At 48.0% G+C, this 21,372-nt stretch overlaps 3 protein-coding genes across 9 annotated transcripts in view; 1 reads left to right on the forward strand and 2 right to left on the reverse strand.

The window, feature by feature from the left end:
- The window catches only part of SYTL3 (synaptotagmin like 3), a 96,294-nt gene extending 91,705 nt beyond the window's left edge, over positions 1-4,589 (reverse strand). Inside the window, exon 1 of one of the 3 annotated variants that reach the window (XM_082475554.1) lies at positions 4,216-4,533. The gene's annotated coding sequence lies outside the window, so the exon portion shown is untranslated. Of the gene's footprint in view, positions 1-4,215 lie in introns of all 3 variants that reach the window. The other 2 variants (XM_082475556.1, XM_082475555.1) reach the window with 2 other exon arrangements.
- A 44-nt stretch (positions 4,590-4,633) lies between these two features.
- Positions 4,634-11,793, forward strand: DYNLT1 (dynein light chain Tctex-type 1; the record flags this gene model as incomplete). Of its 4 annotated transcripts, XM_082475693.1 has the most annotated exons (5): positions 4,637-4,725; positions 7,443-7,484; positions 10,472-10,595; positions 10,972-11,049; positions 11,347-11,793. In XM_082475693.1, the coding sequence occupies exons 1-5, from the start codon at positions 4,699-4,701 to the stop codon at positions 11,415-11,417; spliced, it is 342 nt and encodes a 113-aa protein (XP_082331819.1). In that variant the 5' UTR covers positions 4,637-4,698. The 4 variants fall into 4 exon arrangements, with proteins under 4 accessions (XP_082331821.1, XP_082331822.1, XP_082331819.1 ...); XM_082475695.1 differs by lacking the exon at positions 10,972-11,049 and having other exon boundaries at positions 4,634-4,725; XM_082475696.1 differs by lacking the exon at positions 11,347-11,793 and having other exon boundaries at positions 4,634-4,725; positions 10,992-11,047.
- A 711-nt stretch (positions 11,794-12,504) lies between these two features.
- TMEM181 (transmembrane protein 181) overlaps positions 12,505-21,372 on the reverse strand; it is a 70,051-nt gene continuing 61,183 nt past the window's right edge. Inside the window, exons 13-18 of one of the 2 annotated variants that reach the window (XM_082475574.1) lie at positions 20,997-21,189; positions 20,370-20,421; positions 18,332-18,414; positions 17,228-17,317; positions 16,394-16,460; positions 12,505-15,969 (exon numbers count right to left, since the gene is read on the reverse strand). In XM_082475574.1, the coding sequence (XP_082331700.1) occupies positions 15,891-15,969; positions 16,394-16,460; positions 17,228-17,317; positions 18,332-18,414; positions 20,370-20,421; positions 20,997-21,189 (564 nt within the window). In that variant the 3' untranslated portion in view covers positions 12,505-15,890. The remainder of the gene's footprint in view (positions 15,970-16,393; positions 16,461-17,227; positions 17,318-18,331; positions 18,415-20,369; positions 20,422-20,996; positions 21,190-21,372) is intronic. The other variant, XM_082475575.1, reaches the window with a different exon arrangement.

Genomic DNA, 21,372 nt, shown 5'->3' on the forward strand with positions numbered 1-21,372 from the left:
GGCTTTGGGGTGAGACAGACCTGAGTCACCTTGAGCAAACCACTTGGCCTCTCTGAGCTTGTTTCCTGGGGAGGGTCACAAGGCTTCTCTCTTAGATTAAAGTTCATTCAACTCATTCACAAATATTTATTGTGCACCTACTATGTCAGGCACTGTCACTGTGATCATGGTCTAGGACCCATGGCCTAAGAAGATCCTTAACAAATAATAACTGCTGTTTCTTTAGTAGTAGTATTACTATTTCGCAGCATAAGATAGGAAGTGAATCCATTTAGGAGTATTTGAAAGAAAATGTTTTTAGAATGAGGGTATCCTAGACTATTTCCAAAGTAGGTGTATTACTTTGCTAAGGCTGCTGCAACAAATACCACAGACTGTGTGGCTTAAACAACAGAAATTTATTTTCTCACAGTTCTGGAGTCTAGAAGTTCAAGATCAAGGTATTTCCAGGACTGGTTTTCTCTGGAGGCCTTGCTCCTTGGCCTGTTGATGGCTATCTTATCTCTATGTCTTCACTTGATTTCTCTGTGCCTTTCTGTGTCCTATTCCCTTCTTATAAGGACATCAGTCGTACTGGATTAGGTCCACCCTAAGGACCTCACTTTAACCTAATTACCTATTTTAAGACCCTAAATAGGTCTCTAAATACACCTATTTCCAAATATAGAAGGTCACATTCGAAGCACTAGGGGTTAGGGCTTCAACATATGAATCTGGGGAGAGACACGATTCAGCCCATAACACTAGGATATACTAAGAAAACATTAGAACTTCTTTTTATATTTATTTTTCAAAAAGATAAAACTTAAACTTTATTAATATTAAATAAATGGATTCGTAGCTTAACATATCACAGTTGAAATAAACATACTTTTGGGATACCCGCTCAAAAATTATTCATGCTAGATGGGCACGATTACAGAAGTTTGGAGACCACCGACCTAAGGCCTCAGGCTACAGTGGACAGCAGGGGAGAGCTGGCAAAGATAGAATGTACCTGGGTGTTGAAACTGAATGGGTAGAAATAGATCACATCTGAAACTGAAGTGAGGTGACACAGGGCTGGCCTGCGGATTAGACCAGAGTAGCAGTGGAAGGGGAGAGTGGTCAGGTTGATGAATGGGCAGGAGTCAGGCAAAGAGAGCGTGAACATGGTATCAATAAATCACCAAGGGAAGCCTTCAGAATGCTGTGTGTGGCAGGTTGTAGCATTCTTCTCCCATAAGCGTGCCTGCCCTATAAACCCAGGTCAGCCGAGAGACACGCTCTGGACGGCGAAGTGTGCGCATTTATGAGCAGCGCCTTCCAGCCAGCACTGGGGCCACTGTCCCCTCCCCCTTCCCTCTCCCTCACTGACTTTGGAGTCAGCCTGCTCCGTCAGCCTGGTCCCAGCCGATGCGTGGAGAACACACCGGGCAGAGCCACAGCAGACCCTTGATGGTCATGTAGCGTGAGCGACAAATACACGTTTGTTGTTGTCAACCACCAAGAGTCTAGGGTCATTTGTTTCTTCAGCTAACCTAGCCTATGCTGACTGACGTAGTGTGTGTGTTTTTTTCATATACACAGAACTGATAAACTAGTTAATAACTACCACAGCATGAAATGATTGGTCAGAAGAAATGCCTGCTGGTGGCCCTGCTATGCCCCGAATTATCCTTTAGTTGTTGGATCTTGGGATGAGGTCCCAGGGAAGGGGCAGGGGTGGGCAGGATTGGAAGGAAGAGGGAGCCAAGGGGTTCAGAGCAACGGCCATTTCCAGTTGGTACAGAGGTATTTCAGTCCCACTGTGCCCGTGCTTCCCAGCGGACAGCAGACCTAAATATAGGCGTTTCTTAGCCAATCTCGTTAGCATGTAACCTCTCAGCACAGGATTCTCACTTTAGATCTGTGTCAGCCACAAGTTTATTTTCTTCTCCATTACAACGTTACATTCCTCACACTTGAGTGTTTTGCAATTGCCATCATCATCGTCAGCACCTTCCTCCTCCTCCTCCTCATTAGTGACTTAGCATGACTCCACGGTACATCTCAGTAACACACTCCTAAGCACAGGGAAAGGAAGGAAAACTCGAGCATCCCCAGGATTGGATTTGGATGGCAAACGGCTGCAGAGCATAGACAGCACTGGGAGACCCAACTGTGGCTGTGGATATTATTCGTTGAGGTGGCAGGGCTGTGATTATTTGGCCCACACTTGCTAAATAAGGCATTGACAACAACAATACTTATTTCTAAAGAGTGTATTTAAGAGGCTCGACTCGAAGCAACAAAGCACACGACATCTGCCAACTTATGGCTAAGCCCCAAATTGAAAAGCAAATCCAAGATCCACTCCACTGACTCGCTGCACAGAAACCTAAACGTTATTCTAAAATACGGCTAAATACAGGAGATTCATGAGCAGCTCTGAGTCAGTGTGTTTATACTGCAGGACTTCTAATGGACATTCATTCTTGGCAGAGTCGGGGTGCTGGAATGGCAGCTAGTCAACTGCCAAATGCCATAGTGATTTTAAATTCTTTAGCCCTGCAGAGTGTACATCAACTGGGCAGAATACAACCCCTGCACTGCATTTTTCCAAGCACTACAACATCACCGAGCCTAGAGAATTCAAATCCTCCCATTGACAGAAATAAGTTTTTCAAGTTTTTCCATCAAGGCCGTATCCTAGTCAACTCTGGAGCTTCCACTCCAGCTCAGAGGCTGCAGCAAAGTGAGTGCTCACTGTCATGTGTGTTGAATAAGTGAACAAATAGTTCTGAAGATAAACAGACCAACTTATCCATTTCTGGGGCAGACTCAATATAACTATGGCATGTATTATGATCAGTTAATGAATGTTCTTTGATAGTTAAAATTGGAGAGTGGTACCCAATAGATAAGCTAAAGTCATGTAAAATTTTTAAAAATTCACATTTACATGTTTTCTGTTGATTTATGCACATGCTGGTGATTTTCAGTCACAGTGTAACTTAAGATCTAAGCATTACTAATGCACTATCCCAGCAGCCATTCAGGACACTCATCTGAATTAGGAAATTCTTAAAAGGCTACGGAACAATTTAGAAAAGATGTCCCAAACCGCACTCAGAATTGTTCCCTCTTGCTTTGCACATAATTCTAACACACGTAGCTAGTGGGCCTCCGGGGCCACCGCAGGAAAGCAGAAGAAAATTAGAAGAGGGCGAAAAGGCCCCTGATTGGCTCAGGAGTGTGGTGTTGCTGAGGGGCTGGAGCTGGGGTCCAGTGATGGAGAAGGACCCCTGATAAGGGATCTTGGGATCTTAGGTGAAGCTGGGAATGTGAGGAAGACAAAACAAGGAAATGCCAGACTTAGAATCCCATGTAGACTGAGGCTTCAGGCTGAAACACTGGAACAGGTGAGTCGAAGCCAGATAACAGGAAGGGAACAAAACTCAAAAGCGTAGAGTTCAGAATCTGAGAATCAGAAACCAGGTGTGAGAGGGCAGCCGGTTCCCACCCAGCAGGTCCCCTTGCTCAAGCCAGGTGTCCAGGGCAGGGCAGCCTTGTGTCTTTCACCCTCTCCACCTCCCCCTTTCCCAGGAGGCAGGCGATTGCCTCTTCCTCCACTCCCAGTTCTCTGCAACTGGGTCTGAGGCAGAACTAATGTGTAGGGAAATGATTCATTCAATAAATTTTAATTGTGCACCTACCATGTGCCAGGTACAATGGAAGGGGCAGGGGACACGTTAGTGAATCAAACAGATTCTGCCAGCATAGAACTCAGATTCCATAGCACAGAAACAAGGGTTGCAGATGAACTGAATGTGGTCTCTGCAGCTTAATTCTACCAAGTCTCAGGGTCCTGTGGTCAGCCCTTCCTGGGAGGATGGGAAGTGGGTTTTAGCTACTGGTCTCTGGAGAGGTAAGAAGTGACAGATTGACTTTGAGGGTGTGGTAAAAACAACAGAAAAAGTAGCCCCCAAAGTCAAAGGTTTTAGCCTCAGATCACATGCAAGCAAGCAGGTACATATACCCCAGCCCTTCTTGGAGAGCGCTATACCAGTGCCCAGCGCCATTACTAATTTTTATAAAGACCCTTGTAGACAAGTTAAGTGTATGTCTAGGTCATTCTGCTTAAGGCAGCCAGGAAGTGTGCAGCATTTTACAATGTTTCCCACCCCCCAATTTTTTTTTTTAATGGTGACTGTAGGAAAAAAAAAAAAAATCTCATTTATATGGAAAACTTACCTCCCCAAAGGAAGGTTTCGTTCACAGCTGAAGTTTCCTAACCCTGGATCCTTAAGTGGACTGCAAACAATATCTCAGACAGCCCATCACGTTCAGAAATCACTTTACAGTTTGTTACCAGGTGTCCAAACTCGCTTGAACGTTCAAATTAAGCCACACTGTACGAACCGGAGGGAGGGGCCAGGACGACTCTTCCCCTCCCGGACTGGCTTTGTCCATTTGTTTTGTTTTCGTTGCTGAGGTGTAGGGAGCTGCCGGGATTCCCTGGTGGGTTCCCGCGGAAACCGTCGGCCCCGGGAGGACGGGAGAAGGAGCTAACGCCGAACTGCCGCCGGGCTGCTCGGAGCGGCACCGGCAACTGGGTCAGGGAGGGAGTGGGCAGGGGCCCTAGAGGAGGGCGGGGCCAGGCGCGGGGGCGGGGCCTGAGTGCGCCTGCGCAGTGCGCTCTACGCAGGGAGGCGGAGGCGAGGCGCCGAAGGAAAGATGGAAGACTACCAGGCTACCGAGGAGGTAACCGCTGGGTCGGCGACGGGACGGGTGGAGGCCGGGAGTTCCGGGTGCGGGTGGGCGGCGGCAGCCAGGGGCTTGTGCGGGCACCCGGGCCGCGTCTAGACGTGGGCAGCGGCCGTCCCCGGCTCAGGCTGTCGGCACCGGCGCCCTGCCGAGCGCTTCGCGGTGACCCGCCGCCGGGCCGGCTCAGGGCGTCGTCGCCCTGCCCGGGGCGGGGCTCGTGGGGCGGGGTGGGGCGTGGAGGGGGCTCCGCAGCCCCGGGACGCCTTCCGCCGGCGGCGCCCCCGGGAGCCTACCCGCCGCGCCGCTCGCCTCCCCGGCGCCCCCGGCCCGCCGCGCCCCCGACCCCGAGAGAGCGCCGCCACTCGCTGCGTTTATTCCGTGACACAAACCCCGCCCGCGGGTGGGGAAGACTGAAGGCCGCCCCTTGTGTGTCGCTGATGCACGCAAGACTCCAGAGTGACCCGCACGTACAGTCACATCTCTCAAGTCCCTTCAGTCAAGGATTGGATCCTCTGGCTGTGGGCAAAAAGCAGACGTGCCCAATAGGAGAACCTGCCTTTGTCTCCGTTTCCACACCTGTTCTTCGGTGCTGCGCGCGCAACGCCCACCGAGGCCACCGTCACTCCCATTTCATTTGAGTTTGAGACGACAGTAAAATAGCTCCTGTTTGTGGTGGGAGAAGAGTCATCTCTTACTGCCCCAACGAAGAAGCAGGGTAGCGCATACAGTTATTTACCAAGCAGAAGACATGCAGGGTAATGACGTGTGCCGTTTCATGGCTCTCCTTCAAGCTTACGAGCATTCAGGGAATATAGCTGATGGATGCGCCTCTTATAGAATAGCTGCCCATTTTTCTTCTCGCTAAATAATTCTTGTGGAAATACAAATAAATGGAGTCCTATTTATTATGCAGCCTGTCAAAAATAACAGGTTATTTTACCATTTTTGAAATTTAGTCTAAGCAGGAATGTTTTGAGGGAAATACATATATATATAAGGCTTAAGGACTGATCTTCAGAGTTTCAGTTTTTATCTAATTTCCAAACTAGCACAAACTGTCTATGGTCGTGTCATCATCAGTGTCTGAATGCTGGCAGCAATCAAGTGAATAATGAGAAGTCATAGTTGAGGAGCAGGGAGCCAAGGAAAAACGTTTCCCTGTAAACTGTGCACTAATATAATATTGGCAAATGGCTTGTATTATAGGAATATTGAGTAACTCTTAAGAAAGGAAATGGCAATATAGAGGAAGTCCTTAATACTGGCATTTTAATACTCTGCACTCTAATTCTGGCTGTCACCAATGAGGCGGCTAAGTGACTTCATTATTTCAGATCTCAACTGCATATCCGAGAAATGAAAGGGCTCAACAGAGTTGATCTGTGTTTTACACAAGATAAAGCCCTGGGAGGCTGAGACCATGACTCTCTTCTTTCTAGCAGGCCTGCTTTGGGCATTTACTAATCCACCCCACTCTTCCTAACAGCCTCTGCATATCCCCTAACTTCATGTAGATACCTGGATCTTTGTATTAATAACTCTACTCTCCGTTCATTGTTCATCTTTCCTGTAGAAACTGAAACTGCCCAGTGGATTCTGTACAACTGCTGTACTTTCCACGAAAAGTCCATTGAAATGCCCCTCACCCTTTTTCATGTTTTAACCACATGGAAGGTTATACAGGGACCTTCCTGTATGGTTTAGGATCACTGAAGTCTCTTGGAAGGATCCTTTAAACTTCGAGAAATAATTTAATCTAGGATACTGCAGATGTTCATTAACTTGGTGAGTTGGCTTTGTCTGCCAGTTTGACTTCTGAGTAGAGCAGGTGGGCTTCAGGCAGTCAGCTCTTGAGTCCTGGGAAGAAAGGGGCATTGCTAGCACTGGGCCACAGTGGTCAGCAGCCCCGCAGGGAGGAAAACGCCCTGCCAGACTCTCTGCCTTTATTCCACCGGGATGCACGTGGACTGAGGGCCTGGGGCTGCCCTCTGGAAAGCATCTGCAAGGCTCAGGAAATAAGGTTCGCAGGATTCAGAGGGAACCTTGTACCCGTTCAGATGTACCATACGTAAAAAGAAAGAAAAAGGAAAACCATTTATATAAACTCCTGGCACTGGATTACCGCTGACAGCCCACCTCCCAGCTCACCTGGACACACTGGCGGGCAATGGCCGTGCCAACCGCTGGCTGTACAGTCCTGAAGTAGGACAGCACTGAGAAAGAAAACAGTAAAATCATGGTAAATCTGACCACAAATAGTGGTTAAAAACAAACCACCAAAACCAAGACATCTCAAGTTGCAAGCCTCCTAACAAGTTTACATCAGGGAAAGAGTCAGTTAATTTATATAAAAGTCAAGTAACTCATTAAACATCTATAGTAATGATCCTAGCGGCCAGCTGAAATGGATGGAGAGATTGAATTCTAGTTTAGGGTGAAGTCAGTCTTTTGGGTCATGGCATGATTAAAACAAAAACAAACCAGAAAACCTTTAAATTGTGTACCTGTGTCCTGAGTCTCCTGACTGCCTCTCCTTAGCTCTGGGATCTTCGGGGAGCTCCATAATGTTCTCCTCAGTGAAATGAACAGCCTGGTTAGATCATTTCTGAGGTCTTCATTTCTAAATCATGTTCATTACCTAAATTTGCATTAATCAGTGCAGTGGAAAAGGATCTTTTAAATCAATCAAACTTAACTAATTGTCTTCCTTACAGACTGCTTTTGTTGTTGATGAAGTGAGCAACATTGTAAAAGAGGTAAGAGGAGAAATGCTCCCTTCTTCAGTGTTTGATTAATGGCTTGTATGACTGAAAATAATGTTTTAAATACTGTCTTGGAATTGTTTCAACTGAGCCTGTGTGTTTTGGCATTTCAAATAACAGTTTTTACTTCAATGAATTATCTAGATAAGAATTACTCCCATATTATGTTAATTATATATTTTAAATGAGACAACATTTTATATACTAGCATTATTATTGAATGTTACTAAGGCTTGATTCTATAACCTTTTAGCATCAAAGACTCATGGTAATAATCACACTGGAAAATGTAAATGTGCATTCCCTGTGTGGTAACTGCCACGGTATGTGGTGCTTTGAGGGATTAACCCACCTAGTGAGTTCAGAGCTGGAATCTGAGAAAATGGGAGTGTTAACTCAGTGAAAAGAGGGGGACAAATATTCCAGGCAGTGGACAAGTGCAAAGGCCCTGTGGTAAGGAGTGTGCGTGGTATGTTTGAGGGATTGGAGGGAGGTGGCTGTGGCTGGACTAGTGCTGAGCAGGGGGGCAGCCTGGGGCAGGAAGGAGGCCAGAAACGTTTTCCTAGTCAGTTTCCCTCCCTGGGTACACTGAGCACAAAATGAAGCCAGTGGCTAAAAGATGGTTATTAGATGATCTAAGTTTACCAATACCATTTGAGGTTATATATGTGATTTGGAATTTACTCCAATGCAAATTATTATTAGTGCAAGTTATTGACTAATGCCACAGTGATAGAGAACCACAACCTATTTTCGTGAACATCATCAGAAAGCAAAATGATTTTGTTCTGCCGTATGTATTATTCCACATCAGGCATGATTTTCTGCTTGCTTTCAGGATGCACAACAGTTTGCTTGTCATTGTTTTTCTTTTTTTTAAATTTACTTATTTTTTAAATTTTTTTGTTTGGCTGCGTTGGGTCTTCGTTGCTACGCGCGGGCTTTCTCTAGTTGCGGCGAGCGGGGGCTACTCTTCGTTGGGGTGCGCGGGCTTCTCATCGCGGTGGCTTCTCTTTGTTGCGGCGCACGGGCTCTAGACACACGGACTTCAGTAGTTGTGGCACGCGGGTTCAGTAGACGCACAGACTTCAGTAGTTGTGGCTCGTGGGCTCAGAGCGCAGGCTCAGTAGTTGTGGTGCACGGGGTTAGTCGCTCCACGGCGTGTGGGATCTTCCCAGACCAGGGCTCGAACCCATGTCCCCTGCATTGGCAGGCGGATTCTTAACCACTGCGCCACCAGGGAAGCCCTTGTCGTTTTTCGAAATACAGTGTTTCTTAGGAACATGGTAGGGAGCAGGAAGATGGGTGAATTTCACTAGAACTCTGAGAAATGGAGTTGGCTTGTCATGAAGCCTCCTTGGGCCTCGCTTGTTTTCTTCACTGTCTTTGACTTGGTTCCCAGGCAGCAAGTACCATTGCAAGTAGACCTTCCCAGTCTCGTGGAAGCATAAAGTTACAGTGTGGTGTTACTTTCACATGGGCCTCTACAGCTTTTTTTTGCCTCTAGGCAATAGGTTAATTCTGTACTCGAGCTATTTTAAGCATTGGGTGGTAGTAAATTTGGATGGGTCCAAAATTAGCGGAGGGTTTTCCTCCCTCCCAGAAAAACAGTAAATTCCGAAGCATGTGTGGAGAGGCTTGCCAGAGTGAGAGGTTTGGCTTGAGTGCAGCCCCTACTTCTTTGAGGACGCCCAGAGCTATTAATACCCTGGTCCCAGGTTCAGCTCTGAGCTGGCGAGGGAGCAGGACACGGCCGAGGGTGCGGAAGAGCTGTGACAGTTTGTGAGGGGAGCAGGCCGCTCATACGGCGTGACTGTAGGTAGCTTCTGTTCCTCAAAACCAAGGTCTCTGGGCTAGGCCCCCGGCAGCAGACCCCAGTCTGTCACCATTGTATACAACTCAGGGACTTTTTCTCTCCACGTCTGAGGACAGAACTTAGCCCTCACTGAATGTTATTATTTTAGGTCATAAGTGTCATAAAAACTCAGTTTTCTGGTTTCCAGCACAAGTTAGAAAAGGAGTAGAAAAGAAAGCTGCTTAGAAGCAGGTACACAGGCACCAGCATAAAAGGCCCAGAAAACCATAAAATGGGGCTATCCTCATTACCAGCTGGACCAAGAGTTGGGGCCAGGGACCGCGTGTATTCCTGAATACCCTCTGAAGCACACAGGGTGAACCCACCCAGAATAGAGCACAGAAAAGGAGACAAGGAATTTCATAATAAAGAAAAAATTCATCACAAACTAAGTTTTGGAATAGATAGAGGAGTTCTTTCGTTTTCTGAAAAATGTACTTCTGTGGTAACATATTCCCAGAAGATGCTGGGTAAAGGAAGTATTTGTAAATATCAATACATTATTATTTGGATAGGTTTGTACATTGTCAGTTGTACAACCGACAAAAGATTCCTCTATCTCTAGTGTACTTTTAAGAAAGAAATAGGCAAAGGAAGATATTTTCTAGCCTCAGTAGGAAGAAAATGCATTGCTTATCTCCAGACAGTAATCACAACAGCAAACATTAAATTCAGTCAAAATGTTTAAAAAACTTGACAGATCAGATGCTAATTACTTTTTTTTATTTGGCTGCACTGGGTCTTAGTTCCAGCATGCAGGATCTTCGTTGTGGCATGCGGACTCTTTAGTTGGCGGCATGCGGCATCTAGTTCCCTGAGCAGGGATCGAACCCGGGCCCCCTGCGTTGGGAACGCAGAGTGTTAGCCACTGGACCACCAGGGAAGTCCCATATAATTACATATTTTAAAAAATGAATATAAAGCATTCAAATGAAATATAACACGGTTAGAACAAAAGGTACATTTGCAAAGGAGTCCTCGTGGTTACAAATAAGCTTATTTATACCTTATGCAAATTGTATTTCAGCAGTTCTTAGGGTGCGGTACTAACTGTGCTAACCTCAGGAGTGGCTGGAAGGTGTTTGGTGTGTTCTGCTAACAGTGACCAGCGTGCTCTGTCTTCCAGGCCATAGAAAGTGCCATCGGTGGCAACGCCTATCAGCACAGCAAAGTGAATCAGTGGACCACAAACGTAGTGGAGCAGACCTTAAGCCAACTCACCAAGCTGGGGAAACCATTTAAATACATTGGTAATGAATTTTTGCCTCTTGTTTGTATTGGTGGTGGTTCTTTAAATACTGATCAGAGGCGAGTCTGTGTCAGGAGAGCAGCGTGGCCTGAGCTCAGAGGAGGTTCCTGGTAGGAGCAGGTCACCCGGCTTGTGCACGTTACCGCCCACCTGGCCTGTGGGGCTGCGGGAACACAGGGATGTACCAGCATTTCAGATCTGATGCTCTTAGAACAAGCCTGTGGTGATCTGTTGATGTCCTAGGACCAGGCACTCTGCCCCTAGAATTGTTATCATGAACATCAGCCACGTGATCTACATATACATGCTGAAAGTGGACAGAAAGGAATTTGTGTTGCCAAGTATATTTCTCTAATAAAAGTCTGTTTTTATCGAAGTGACCTGTGTAATCATGCAGAAGAACGGAGCGGGATTGCACACGGCAAGTTCCTGCTTCTGGGACAGCTCTACTGACGGTACGGTTTTCATTCCTTTCGTGAAGGCTTGTCACGGGCACTTCCCTGAAGGCTCTGTGGTGCCTGGACCCTGCTGAGATCTAGATAATTCAAAGCGTTGTTTTATGAAATATGTGCTTGGATGTTTCCTGTCTTTGAATGCATGTTTATTAGAGTCACCTTTTAAAACACTTTATAGAAAAGAGACTGGCCAACCTTCTTTTTTGGCCACCAAGAGTTAAGTACATGATCGTGAGAACTCGGAAGACCCCCGTTCTTCCCGGTTTTCTGTCCTAACCTGCCTCCTTCCTCCCGCAGGGAGCTGCACTGTGCGATGGGAGAACAAGACCATGTACTGCATTGTCAGCGCCTTTGGACTGTCCATTTGACCGCCTCGTCCAGCCTGTGATCTTTCTCCTTTTGTCCCAACATTTCTCTTCCATCTTCTAACCACCAGCCATCTACTCAGTGATCACCTGTCTCACTCTCTTTAAGTGTGTTTTTGTGGCGCTCTCAAAATGTAGAGAAAAAAACCAAATAACCACACTGTTCTGTGACCTGCACACCCTAAGTCAGAGGAATCATCACCGAAGGTAGTCAGGAGCCTGTCCTGCCACTTGTCTTAACTTTGAATGTTTCTTTTCAAAGGTGCTAAAAGCCGAAATCTGCTAGTGTGAAACTTTCTCTACTCTCTGAAATGATTCAAATACACTAATTTTCCATACTTTGTACTTTTGTTAGAATAATAAATTATTCCAATTTAAAGTGTGTGTTTTCTTCATAGTCTAAATAGTATCACAAATGAATTCTCCATATTTAGTTAGTGGCTTTAGAATCTATAAAACTGTAAAAAAAAACAGAAGTTGCAGTTCAGCTTTGGTCCTCTCCAGTACAGCGATTTGCTGATTCACCCGTGGGACCAAGATCTTGACTGCTTTGCTGTGTTCTGGTTGGAATTCTACCCTTGGGCATCACATCCTTCCCTCCAGGTCTTCTCTTCTGGAGCTTAAGGGGTGGCAGGTGGGCAAGCTGGTCTTTTCTGATAGCTGGAGAGCTCTGACTCACACTGTCGGCCCAAATCTGCAACACTACAGCTTCTACTCCTGTGTTCTCTTATTTTTCAGTAGCAATCACAACAGAAATGTTTTAGTACCTTACGGCTTACACAGTGCTTTCACAATTATTCATTTTGTGTCCACAACAGTTAGACCATTATTTATGAATCAGAAAAGGTGTCTGGAGGTTTTCTGACTGATTTAAAGTCATATCCAAGTAAGTGGGGAGGTGGGCCCCAAACCCGGTGAACCTCACCTTCAGGGCTCGTGCCTGGGCCACGTTAACATGGCAATAAAGACAGACACACCTCCGCGTCCACCTGCTGAAATGAAAAAACCCTGCTCTTGTCCCTAAAGCACCAATGCCTGAATGATCAAGTTAACTCCACATGCAAAGAGCAAACAAATCAATGTACATAAATAAGGATCAAATATTAAAAATTTATTAACATCTACCAGAAAGGTAGTCGCTTAGTAAAAGGTGAAAGATTTATACGACCTGAAGAGAAACCAGAGTATAGAAAGGTAGTCTCTTAAGCCATTCCCAAAGTGTAAATTTGCCATAAATAAACATTTATTCACTTTGATTGACTACAATGATCATTCTGTGATCAAGTACTACTGTGCTCACTGACACAGTTCCAGGGTCTAATACATAGCTTTATCTTTCCTTTTGAGCTTAAGGTTTAGAGTTGTTTTATTTTACAAATATTTACAGTCTCTTTGTAAAAAGGCAGTTTTCAGTAGCAGAAAATCCTGTGTTTCATAGTCTGGTATTATAGTTCCCAGTATACCTAAAACATGTCAAATCAAGATAAACAGGGTAACAAGATGTCACAGACTAAAGCAACTTTCCTTTGGCCTGCGGAAGAGATTTGTACCTTTGTTTTTCAAAAGTCTAACCTCTTAAGGCAACTGGTTTTTAAAACCCTCAAAATACATAAATGTACTTAAGTGTTCTAAGTCTAGTCTTCACTAGATGTCCCTTTTAATCATCCCTTCTATGAGCCTCTGTGTTCTTCCCTGTGAAAAGGATTCCAGGAAATAAGTTACTGACCACATTATAATCCACTGAACGTAACTGTACCTTCAGTAAATAGCTCATGGAATTCTTGAGGCTGGTGATGTCTGTCTTGTAACCCGACCATTTAATGGGTTGGGTTTACATAATGTATCTAAACTTTTATTGCAATCTGTAATTATGTACAGGAACAATCTTACAAACCTTGAATATATTTTATATATCCTCCTCTTTAGCCTTTCAAATGGGGCTTAAGAGAGAGAAAACTGCATCACTGCACTGCTTTAATGATTTAATAATAAATCAAGCAGACCTTTATCCACATGGATAATGAGGCTCTCCCTAGGGAAACTGAAATGCCTACGGTCACCTTCCAGATTCCCCTAGACTGGACCAGGATAAAAAATTGTCCCAAAGATGATGTTATTCAAGCTGTTACCATGGAAGAACTAAAGTCAGCCCTTTATAATTTAAGTTTGCAAAACTTTGATACCCTCCAAGACCAAAAAATAATCATAGTCATTTTCTTGCTACTGTCTAAAGTTTCTGGCAGACTTTAGTGTTTTAACCTAATACCTATGGCACATATAATACACGCTAAATGCTATACATTTTAAGCAGATTTTTACATGTAAGATGTAATATGTTGACATATACTAGAGAAGAGAAACTGAAAATGCATGACTTAATAAAGAACCATTTCCCACTTAAGTACTTTCTTTTGTAACTTTTCCTCGTTTCCAACTTAGTTACAAAAAGTAAATAAATGCTCCCATATTTTTCATTTCACTGATTTGATGCCAATAAGAATCAAAGGATGAAGATATCAGTCATCAGTTAACAACTACACTATAGGATGAGGGTAAGTTTTAAAATGTACCTAATGTGTACAGCTAAATGCTTCAAATACTTTACATTTACTGATAAATAACAGCATTCCAAATTATGGACAATTATTTTATAATGATTAAAACTTGTAAACTATATCATACTAGGATACATTAATCAGCACAAGTAAGTTTTCATCAATTTACATAAAATTACTTAGTCTTAATAGAAGTTGTAAAATTTGGTAACAGAAAATTTCTTCAATACCTCTGAATACACAGAATCAAAAAAAGAAATCACGTCATTGCAGCAAATGTAAAAATCATGTAAACTTGAATTACCCTTGCAATAATACAACTGTTTTAATTCAGACTTTCTTATTTACAAGGTTTTAAAAACAAATATAAATGGAATCCATATTAAAGGTGCATTATCATTAAAGTTTAAATTAAAAAGATACGAAGTCATAATGAATAGTCTCTCATGAACCTCTCTAAGGTCCCAGCACTACCTAAAGTGGAATGTAACTTTTAGCTCTGAATGGTAATTGGAGAGGTAATGTATACATGAAGAAAGTGCAGGGGCTGTTTGCAGAGCAGAACAATCACGTCCCATACCTCTGCGTCTGCCGAGATGGCATCAATCAGGATGTCTGCAATGATCACAGGTAAACCATTCAAGCGAGAGATTAGTATGCATGCCAAATGAAAAGCAAAGGAGATATCTCTACCTCCTATAATTAGCCTTTGACAAAAAGGAACTGGAAATCTCCAGGGCCTTCTACAATGCCACAGATTCAGCAGCTCCAGACGGCTCTTACACAGAGCAATTTATCTGTTTACCTGACGACCATGTGAGACACACAGGGCCGGAATGATTCCCAACAAGTTACCTTCTCCCCAGAGATGTTCCTCCGTAAGCCATCTAAAATGTTTTACCTTCTTTCATCTAGTTTCCAAATGTGAAGCTGAAGAACTTTTTGGCAATAACGAATCTGTAGTAGTATACCAATCACTTGTTTAACTTTTATTAAAAAAACAAAACAAATAGAGCTCTACAAGGTGTCATCTTTAACAGAGTTGCAGAAACTCCTGCTTACTGGAATTGTAATGGATACCCTCCTCCCCATGAATATGAATGATGTCTCTATGCACAGGGACATCATGTATATTCATGATGTAACGCTCACACGCATTACTCACGTGTGCACACAGGCCCTTAGAAAACCCTGGCCACGAGACCCTTCCCATGGGAGCTGACAACCGGTCAGTCATCTTACCCTTTCCTTACGAGCCTTGTCAAACGCTCCTCAGAACTCCAAGACACCAGCTCTGCTTTGGTGGCAGTGAAGGGCCAGAACCTGCCCACCCGCCTCCCTTTCCCTAAAGAGCCATTACGTACGCACACATTTCACACAGCAACCGACACAAGTTACCCATCACTTGAGATGCGTGATCACCCAGAGCACAGGCCACTCAATGGGGAAGGACTGCCCTCATGGGGCAGCCACAGAAACAGGCTTCCCTTTGAGTTTAAAGGGTCAAAAATTGGTACCACGGGGCAGGGAAGAAAGGAAGGGAGCAGAGGACCACCACCATGCTGTGGGCCTTATTCACAAGGGCTTTCCAGGAACTTGAAATAAGTAAATTGCTTTTTTAAGTACATAATTCTCTCTACTAAAAACAGCAGTAATTTCTTTCTCACCACTGAAAACAGCTATCTCTCATATGAAATCTTTGAAAAATGATTTGGCTGTTTAAACTTTTCGTCAGTGCTTCTCTTCCCAAATAAATGCAGTCAGTCTAACAGTAAATTTGGCCCATTGTTTAAATTTGTCCTCAATTTTGGTTTTCCTTTCAAAAATATGTAAACAAATAAGGATCAGGAAATCTCTGCTTGTAAGAGAGGTCTGCGTTCAGGCAGGTACAGGGCAGGCCAGGAAGCAGGCACGGGGGGGCTCAGTCACTCTCAGACCCCTCCTTGTACTGGGCCCGGATGGCCTGGCCATTCTGCAGGGGCATCTCTTCATAGTCACTCCTGTTACAAAAGAGACCTCTGATACCATTCGGCTTTTGACAGCACTGGATTTATTCTCCTCTTCACACTGACCCGCCGTCCTAACAAGAGCCCGTTTCCTAGCCTCGCTCTCTCCACTTCTGTCACCAATTGATTCCTCCCACTCCTCCCGCCCCACCCATCACCAGGGTGTCTGTTCTTCCAGAAAGAACTGCTCTTCCTGTGGTCACCAGTCACTCAGGTGTCCAACAGGAAGGGACGCTACCCACCTAAGCCTGAGTGACGTGACAACAGAAAACCAGGGGATCGCATGACTCTCCCAGGTGAAAGAAACGGGACGATACCTTTGAAATCGTCTGAGAATGATCACCAGCCTCTCCGGTAAACATGCGAAAGCAGGCCGAGCGCTGGCCCCGGGCAGCCTTCGGCGGAGGTGGGGACTTACCCGTATATCACGTCGTCGTCCGAGTCGTTGAGCATGGAGAAGGCGGGGTTGTCCTTCAGCTGGGACTCTGAAAACCAAGCATTTTATCGTCACCAGCCCAGAGAGGCCGGAGGCTGTTCTAGAAGAAGGGTGGGGGTCAGAAAGAGCTGGATTCCAACCCCGCTTCCCCGTTTACCGCCTGCGTGAGCCGGACAGGTCGTTCTGTCCCCGGGGGGCGCCGCGGGAAGACTGAGCGGGAGCCTGGGGGGAAGGGCCGCCCGGAGCAGCCGGCGGGCGGGCTCCCCGCAGCCCAGGGTCCCGCAGGTCCTCACTGGGAGCAGGGCCGGGAGACCTGGTCTGCCCGCCGCGCCCACCGCACCCCGGGCCTGAGCAAGGCTGCTGGTCCACAGCCCGTCACCCGTCGCCTCCGCCCGGACCCTCTGTGCACGTGCTGAGAGCCCCCTCCACGGACAGCCAGGTGGCCCTGCCAGGCCACACGCCGCCCCGGCTCCAGGGAGTTCTCACCCTTCTCACCCCGGGGCAAGAGGGCTGTTTTGGTTTGGTTCTTTTGGGAGGTGGGGCGGGGTGTACGTCTGGCTTTCTTTTGATGGTCACGGCACTCATTTCCAACAGACTTTATTTCGCGGGGCTGACGGACACGCTCGTGTCAGGACCCACGGACACACTCCGTTCATGCACCTTGGGCTGTAAGGACACGGCACCTGCTGGGCTCCACGTGCGGCTCAGGGCTCACTATCCGAGCCTGCCGGGTCTCTCCGCTAAGAGGGAGCCGGGGAGGCGGGGCCGGAGCTGCTGCCCAAGCTCCCTGGTCAGCGACCTTGGCCGGTGGCTTACCGTACAGGGCGTTCTTCGAGGGTGAATACACAAAGGCCAAAGTGTAGAGGTAAAAGTTCAACAAGCCGTAGAAAGATAAGAATTCAGCTGGTGACACTGGTCAAGGGAAACAGCAGAGCTGGGACACCCTCTATTTGGACACGTCAGCCGGGCCCTCCCCCAACCGTCAGGGACTGCTAAGCAGCAGCCGGGACCCCGGGGGCCACACCCAGACATCAGGGCACCACAGGGCAGGCCCACGGCCGGAGGTTACAATGACTTTCCAGGGGCACCTGAAAACCACAGGTGAGCCGCGCCCTCTCCTATCCATGGAAGCCTCTGGAGGTGGCAGGACCTGATGAGAGCAAGTCACACGCAAAGGGCAGGAAGGCCACATAAATACGGGTGAGTCAAGAATAAAAGGAAGAACTGGAAACAGACTCTCAAACTAGTCCTTCTTAATCTTTTCTGGATTACATACCCCTTTGAGAATCTGATAAAAGCTGTGTGTGAAATTCAGTCACAAAAATGTGAAATATCATGCGTCGATTCTAAGGATGTAAGTAAGAGAAGAGGCCCCACGGAAAGAACCCAAGACGTGAGGGATGAGCCCCAAGGTTTCCCCTGATGGATGCCATCACTGAAAGCGGGAGTGGGAAGCACACACTTGACCCGATTACGCATCCAGAAGAGGAGCTTACTGCCAAGGCAACGGGGCCCCAGGGAATCGAAGGAGGTCCCGCTGTTCACAAGCCCTCCCCGGAGACACAGGTGTCAACTGCGGCTGGGCACATCTGGGAGTTGGTAAGGGATGCCGTCTGGGGAGAGAGGACCCTCGAATCAGGTCTCGGCCTCTCCCCCCCAGTGCCCTGCAGGGAGAGGCGGGCAGCCCTGGCCGGACCCGAGGCTCGGATGGTGAGTGGACCCGTTCCAGGCCCTGCCCCACAGAGAGGAGAGTGGGGCGTGCAGGACGGGGGCAGGCGCTGGGGCCCCTGGGCCTCTCATTCACACGGACAGGGGTGAGGCCCCCAGGGCATGCCTCTTCCTGACTTTCACAGGCCTGCAACGCTACCCACTCCACCGGGGTGTGTGCCTGACACCTGACGTCTTTCCACGAAAGGATATAATTCTGGTAGTGAGTTGACAGTTCAGCTACAAAATTGTCTTGTAATACTTGTGCTCCGAACCTTAAGTACAGGATGACGATGCTGAAAGAGAAGGGGGGTGGACTGGACGGTACAGAAAAGCACACCAAGAGACAGCACTAGCTGCACACGACTTGCTACATTCACCGCCTAGTCACGATTTCACCTGCATGGAGACTCGTACACGCGCACACAGCCCCTCCACTGGGCTCCTGGTCTCACATCCAGGGACGAGGTCAGCCGATGCCGACGCAGACCTTGTTACAGCCTCGAACCCAGGTCCCCGGGCACGTGCTCCTCCTCTTCTCTTACTCAGTCTGTGCCTTTTGGACCATCTCCTCCAACAGACCCGGGGGACAGTCTGCCTCTCCTTGTCCTCTTCCCCCGCTGGGCAGTGGTTCACATACCTGTCTGACACCTGCCCACCAACGCACGTGCCGACAGAGGGTTCTGGTACTGGGGAGCCCACTTCCCCTCCCTGGGGTCCAATCTCTACTCCAGCCAGACAGACTGTTTAGTAAAATGTGAACCAGGTCCCTTCACCTCCTGGCTTAAAACCTTGCGAAGGGTTCCCGCCACTGAGAACAGAACCCAGACTCCTCACCATGGCCCGCGGGGCGCCCTGACCTCCCAGCGGCCACCCTCCCACACGTCCTCACCCCCTGCGACGCCGCTGTCCCTGAGCCCAGGCTTCAGGGCCCTACTTCAGGCCCCAGGCGCCCTGCTCGGAGAGGCGTCGCCCACGAGCCCCATTAGAGCAGCCACGGCCCTCCTGCCATCGCCCATCCCTCTGCTTTCATTACAGCGTTTAGGCTATTTTTAAATTTTTTATCACTGCCCTCCTCCCCTGGACTACAAACGCCGTGACACCGAGGAACCCGTCTGCCCAGTTACCAGTGGGGGCACTTCCTGGGTACCTGCTGCACGAATGAATCCCCGCGAAACTCAGACGAAGAAAGATCACAAAAGCGTAACAACTTCTAGACAGACGTACAGAGGTCACTACAAGGAGACAGTAGCTCCCAGCCCGTGGACTGGGGCAGCCTGAGGGCGAGGCTGTGTGAGGGGGTGGGAGGGGTGTTTATGTGTAAAGGAGGTGAGGGTGTGCATGTGAGGCTGTACCAAGGGCTGAAGAGAGATTGAGTAACAACCCATGAACCTCTGTTTTCAGGTGAATTTAGATGCTGAATAAAACCAAGCTCATTTTGAAGACCAGGCCAAGTTCACATGCTTTGGCGAGGGATGCACACAGCTCCTGCAGGGGCGGGTGAATGAACCCAGATGCCTCCGGGACCCCCCAGCCAACAAGGCTGGGACCCCAGCGCAGGGGTGGAAAGCCAGCCACTCGGAGCCCGGCATGGCTCCCACCAGGGAAAGGGCTGACAGCCGCTTATTTGCCATCCAAACAACTGAGAAAGAAATGCAGATAACTAGATGTCGTTCCCCTTCGGGATTTTGATTTTAGGAGAAAGCGACAAACCAAAAACAAGCAAGCAATTATCCGGAATTCATTCAAAGACCCGGCTTTCTGCGCTCCCTCAGGCCGGCCCGTGGACCCGGGAGAGTCCTCGGCACCTGCTCTGCTGCGTGGCATCTCCTGCCCGCTTCCCTCGGGCAGCAGCGTGTGTGCTTCAATGATGCCCGCTTACCGTCCTGTCCTTGGGGCAGCAAAAGGAGCCCAGGTGCCAAGCACGTCACCCAGGATCCTAACTCTCCGACTTGTCTCTACTGTGTCTGCTGCCTTACAGGGCACATGTCAGAGCAAGAGGGGAACTCGAGCAGCGCTGGGCCGCGGGCCTTCGCCAAGCTCTCTCTTCTCTCCCCTGGGCGCGAACAACAGACATGCTCCCTCAGCCACCACACGCTCAGGGCCCTGCCGGGGGAGGAGGCCTCAGACCAGTGGATACAGCTGGCTAGAAGCCCCCTAAAATTAACCCCATAGAACGGGAGAAAAGATATTCAGGACAGTAAAATAAAAACTCACATTTTGCTTCTTTTAAGAAATAAAGTCTTCTTACCTAATGATAAGCACTACAAAAGTCAATGCTGTCAAAAATTTCAACCTGAGATCTGAAAAAGAAGTAAATACTCCCATTAAATCACCAAATTGGAATTAAATTCCACTAATCCCAGAGATCTTTAAAGACAAAAATAAAGCCAAACCTTCTGAACAAAACCCTTCTTCCCTCTGGACTTTAAACCTGTTAGTACCTGAAGCCCAGGAGAAATGCTGTCTCACCTCCCCCGAGGCCAGGAGGGTCTCCAGCGAGGCCGTGGCCACTATTATTTGCTTGTGACAGATTGGGGGAGAGGATCCTATGACATCAGGTGACTTGTCCCGATTCAAGGACGAGGAAAACCACCCCTGCCGCTTTGTAAGGTGCGATTCCAGAAGGATCCAGGCAGCTCCAACAGCCACACTGGCACCTGGGGCCCCAGCTGGCTTCCACCCCACAGGCCTCCCTCCAGCGTTGGCCCGAAGCACTGTCCAAATGGCCCAGAGTCACCCCTGCAGCCCTGGGCTCCCTGGGGCTGCAGGCGCTGCTCCAGCCCCTGGGTCTGCCCTCCGGGTCAGGCCCTCGTCCCCCACAGCCCGCGCCCACGCGGGCAGCCCTGCACCAGGGGGGTCTGAGACCAGCGCTTACCTACATAAGGCATGTGCCGCAGCTCGGAGCAGGCCCGCACGATCAGGAACAAAAGGTATAAGATGTACATGGCGGCCACCACCATGAAGAAAACCTTCATTCCCTGGAGCGAAACCAGACGGGCACTTGAATCACAACAGGGTCTCAGTGTTGCTTCTCCCTCCGACGATGTAAGCAGGAAAGCCAGAGCTTTCTAAGAGGGACCCGGAGCCCTGAAGGTCACAGCCTGGAGCAGCACGAGAACACGCTCCGGCCGCTCTGACTCTCCTCATCCCGGCTCAACCCCTCTGCGAGCACAGGCGGCCAGCTCACCCCAGGAGGACAGCCCGGCCCCTGCTCATCAGACGAGCGAACGCCCCCACGACACACGGAAAGC

The sequence above is a fragment of the Balaenoptera physalus genome, assembly GCF_965194825.1.
Source record: "Balaenoptera physalus genome assembly, chromosome: 9".
Taxonomy (NCBI): domain Eukaryota; kingdom Metazoa; phylum Chordata; class Mammalia; order Artiodactyla; family Balaenopteridae; genus Balaenoptera; species Balaenoptera physalus.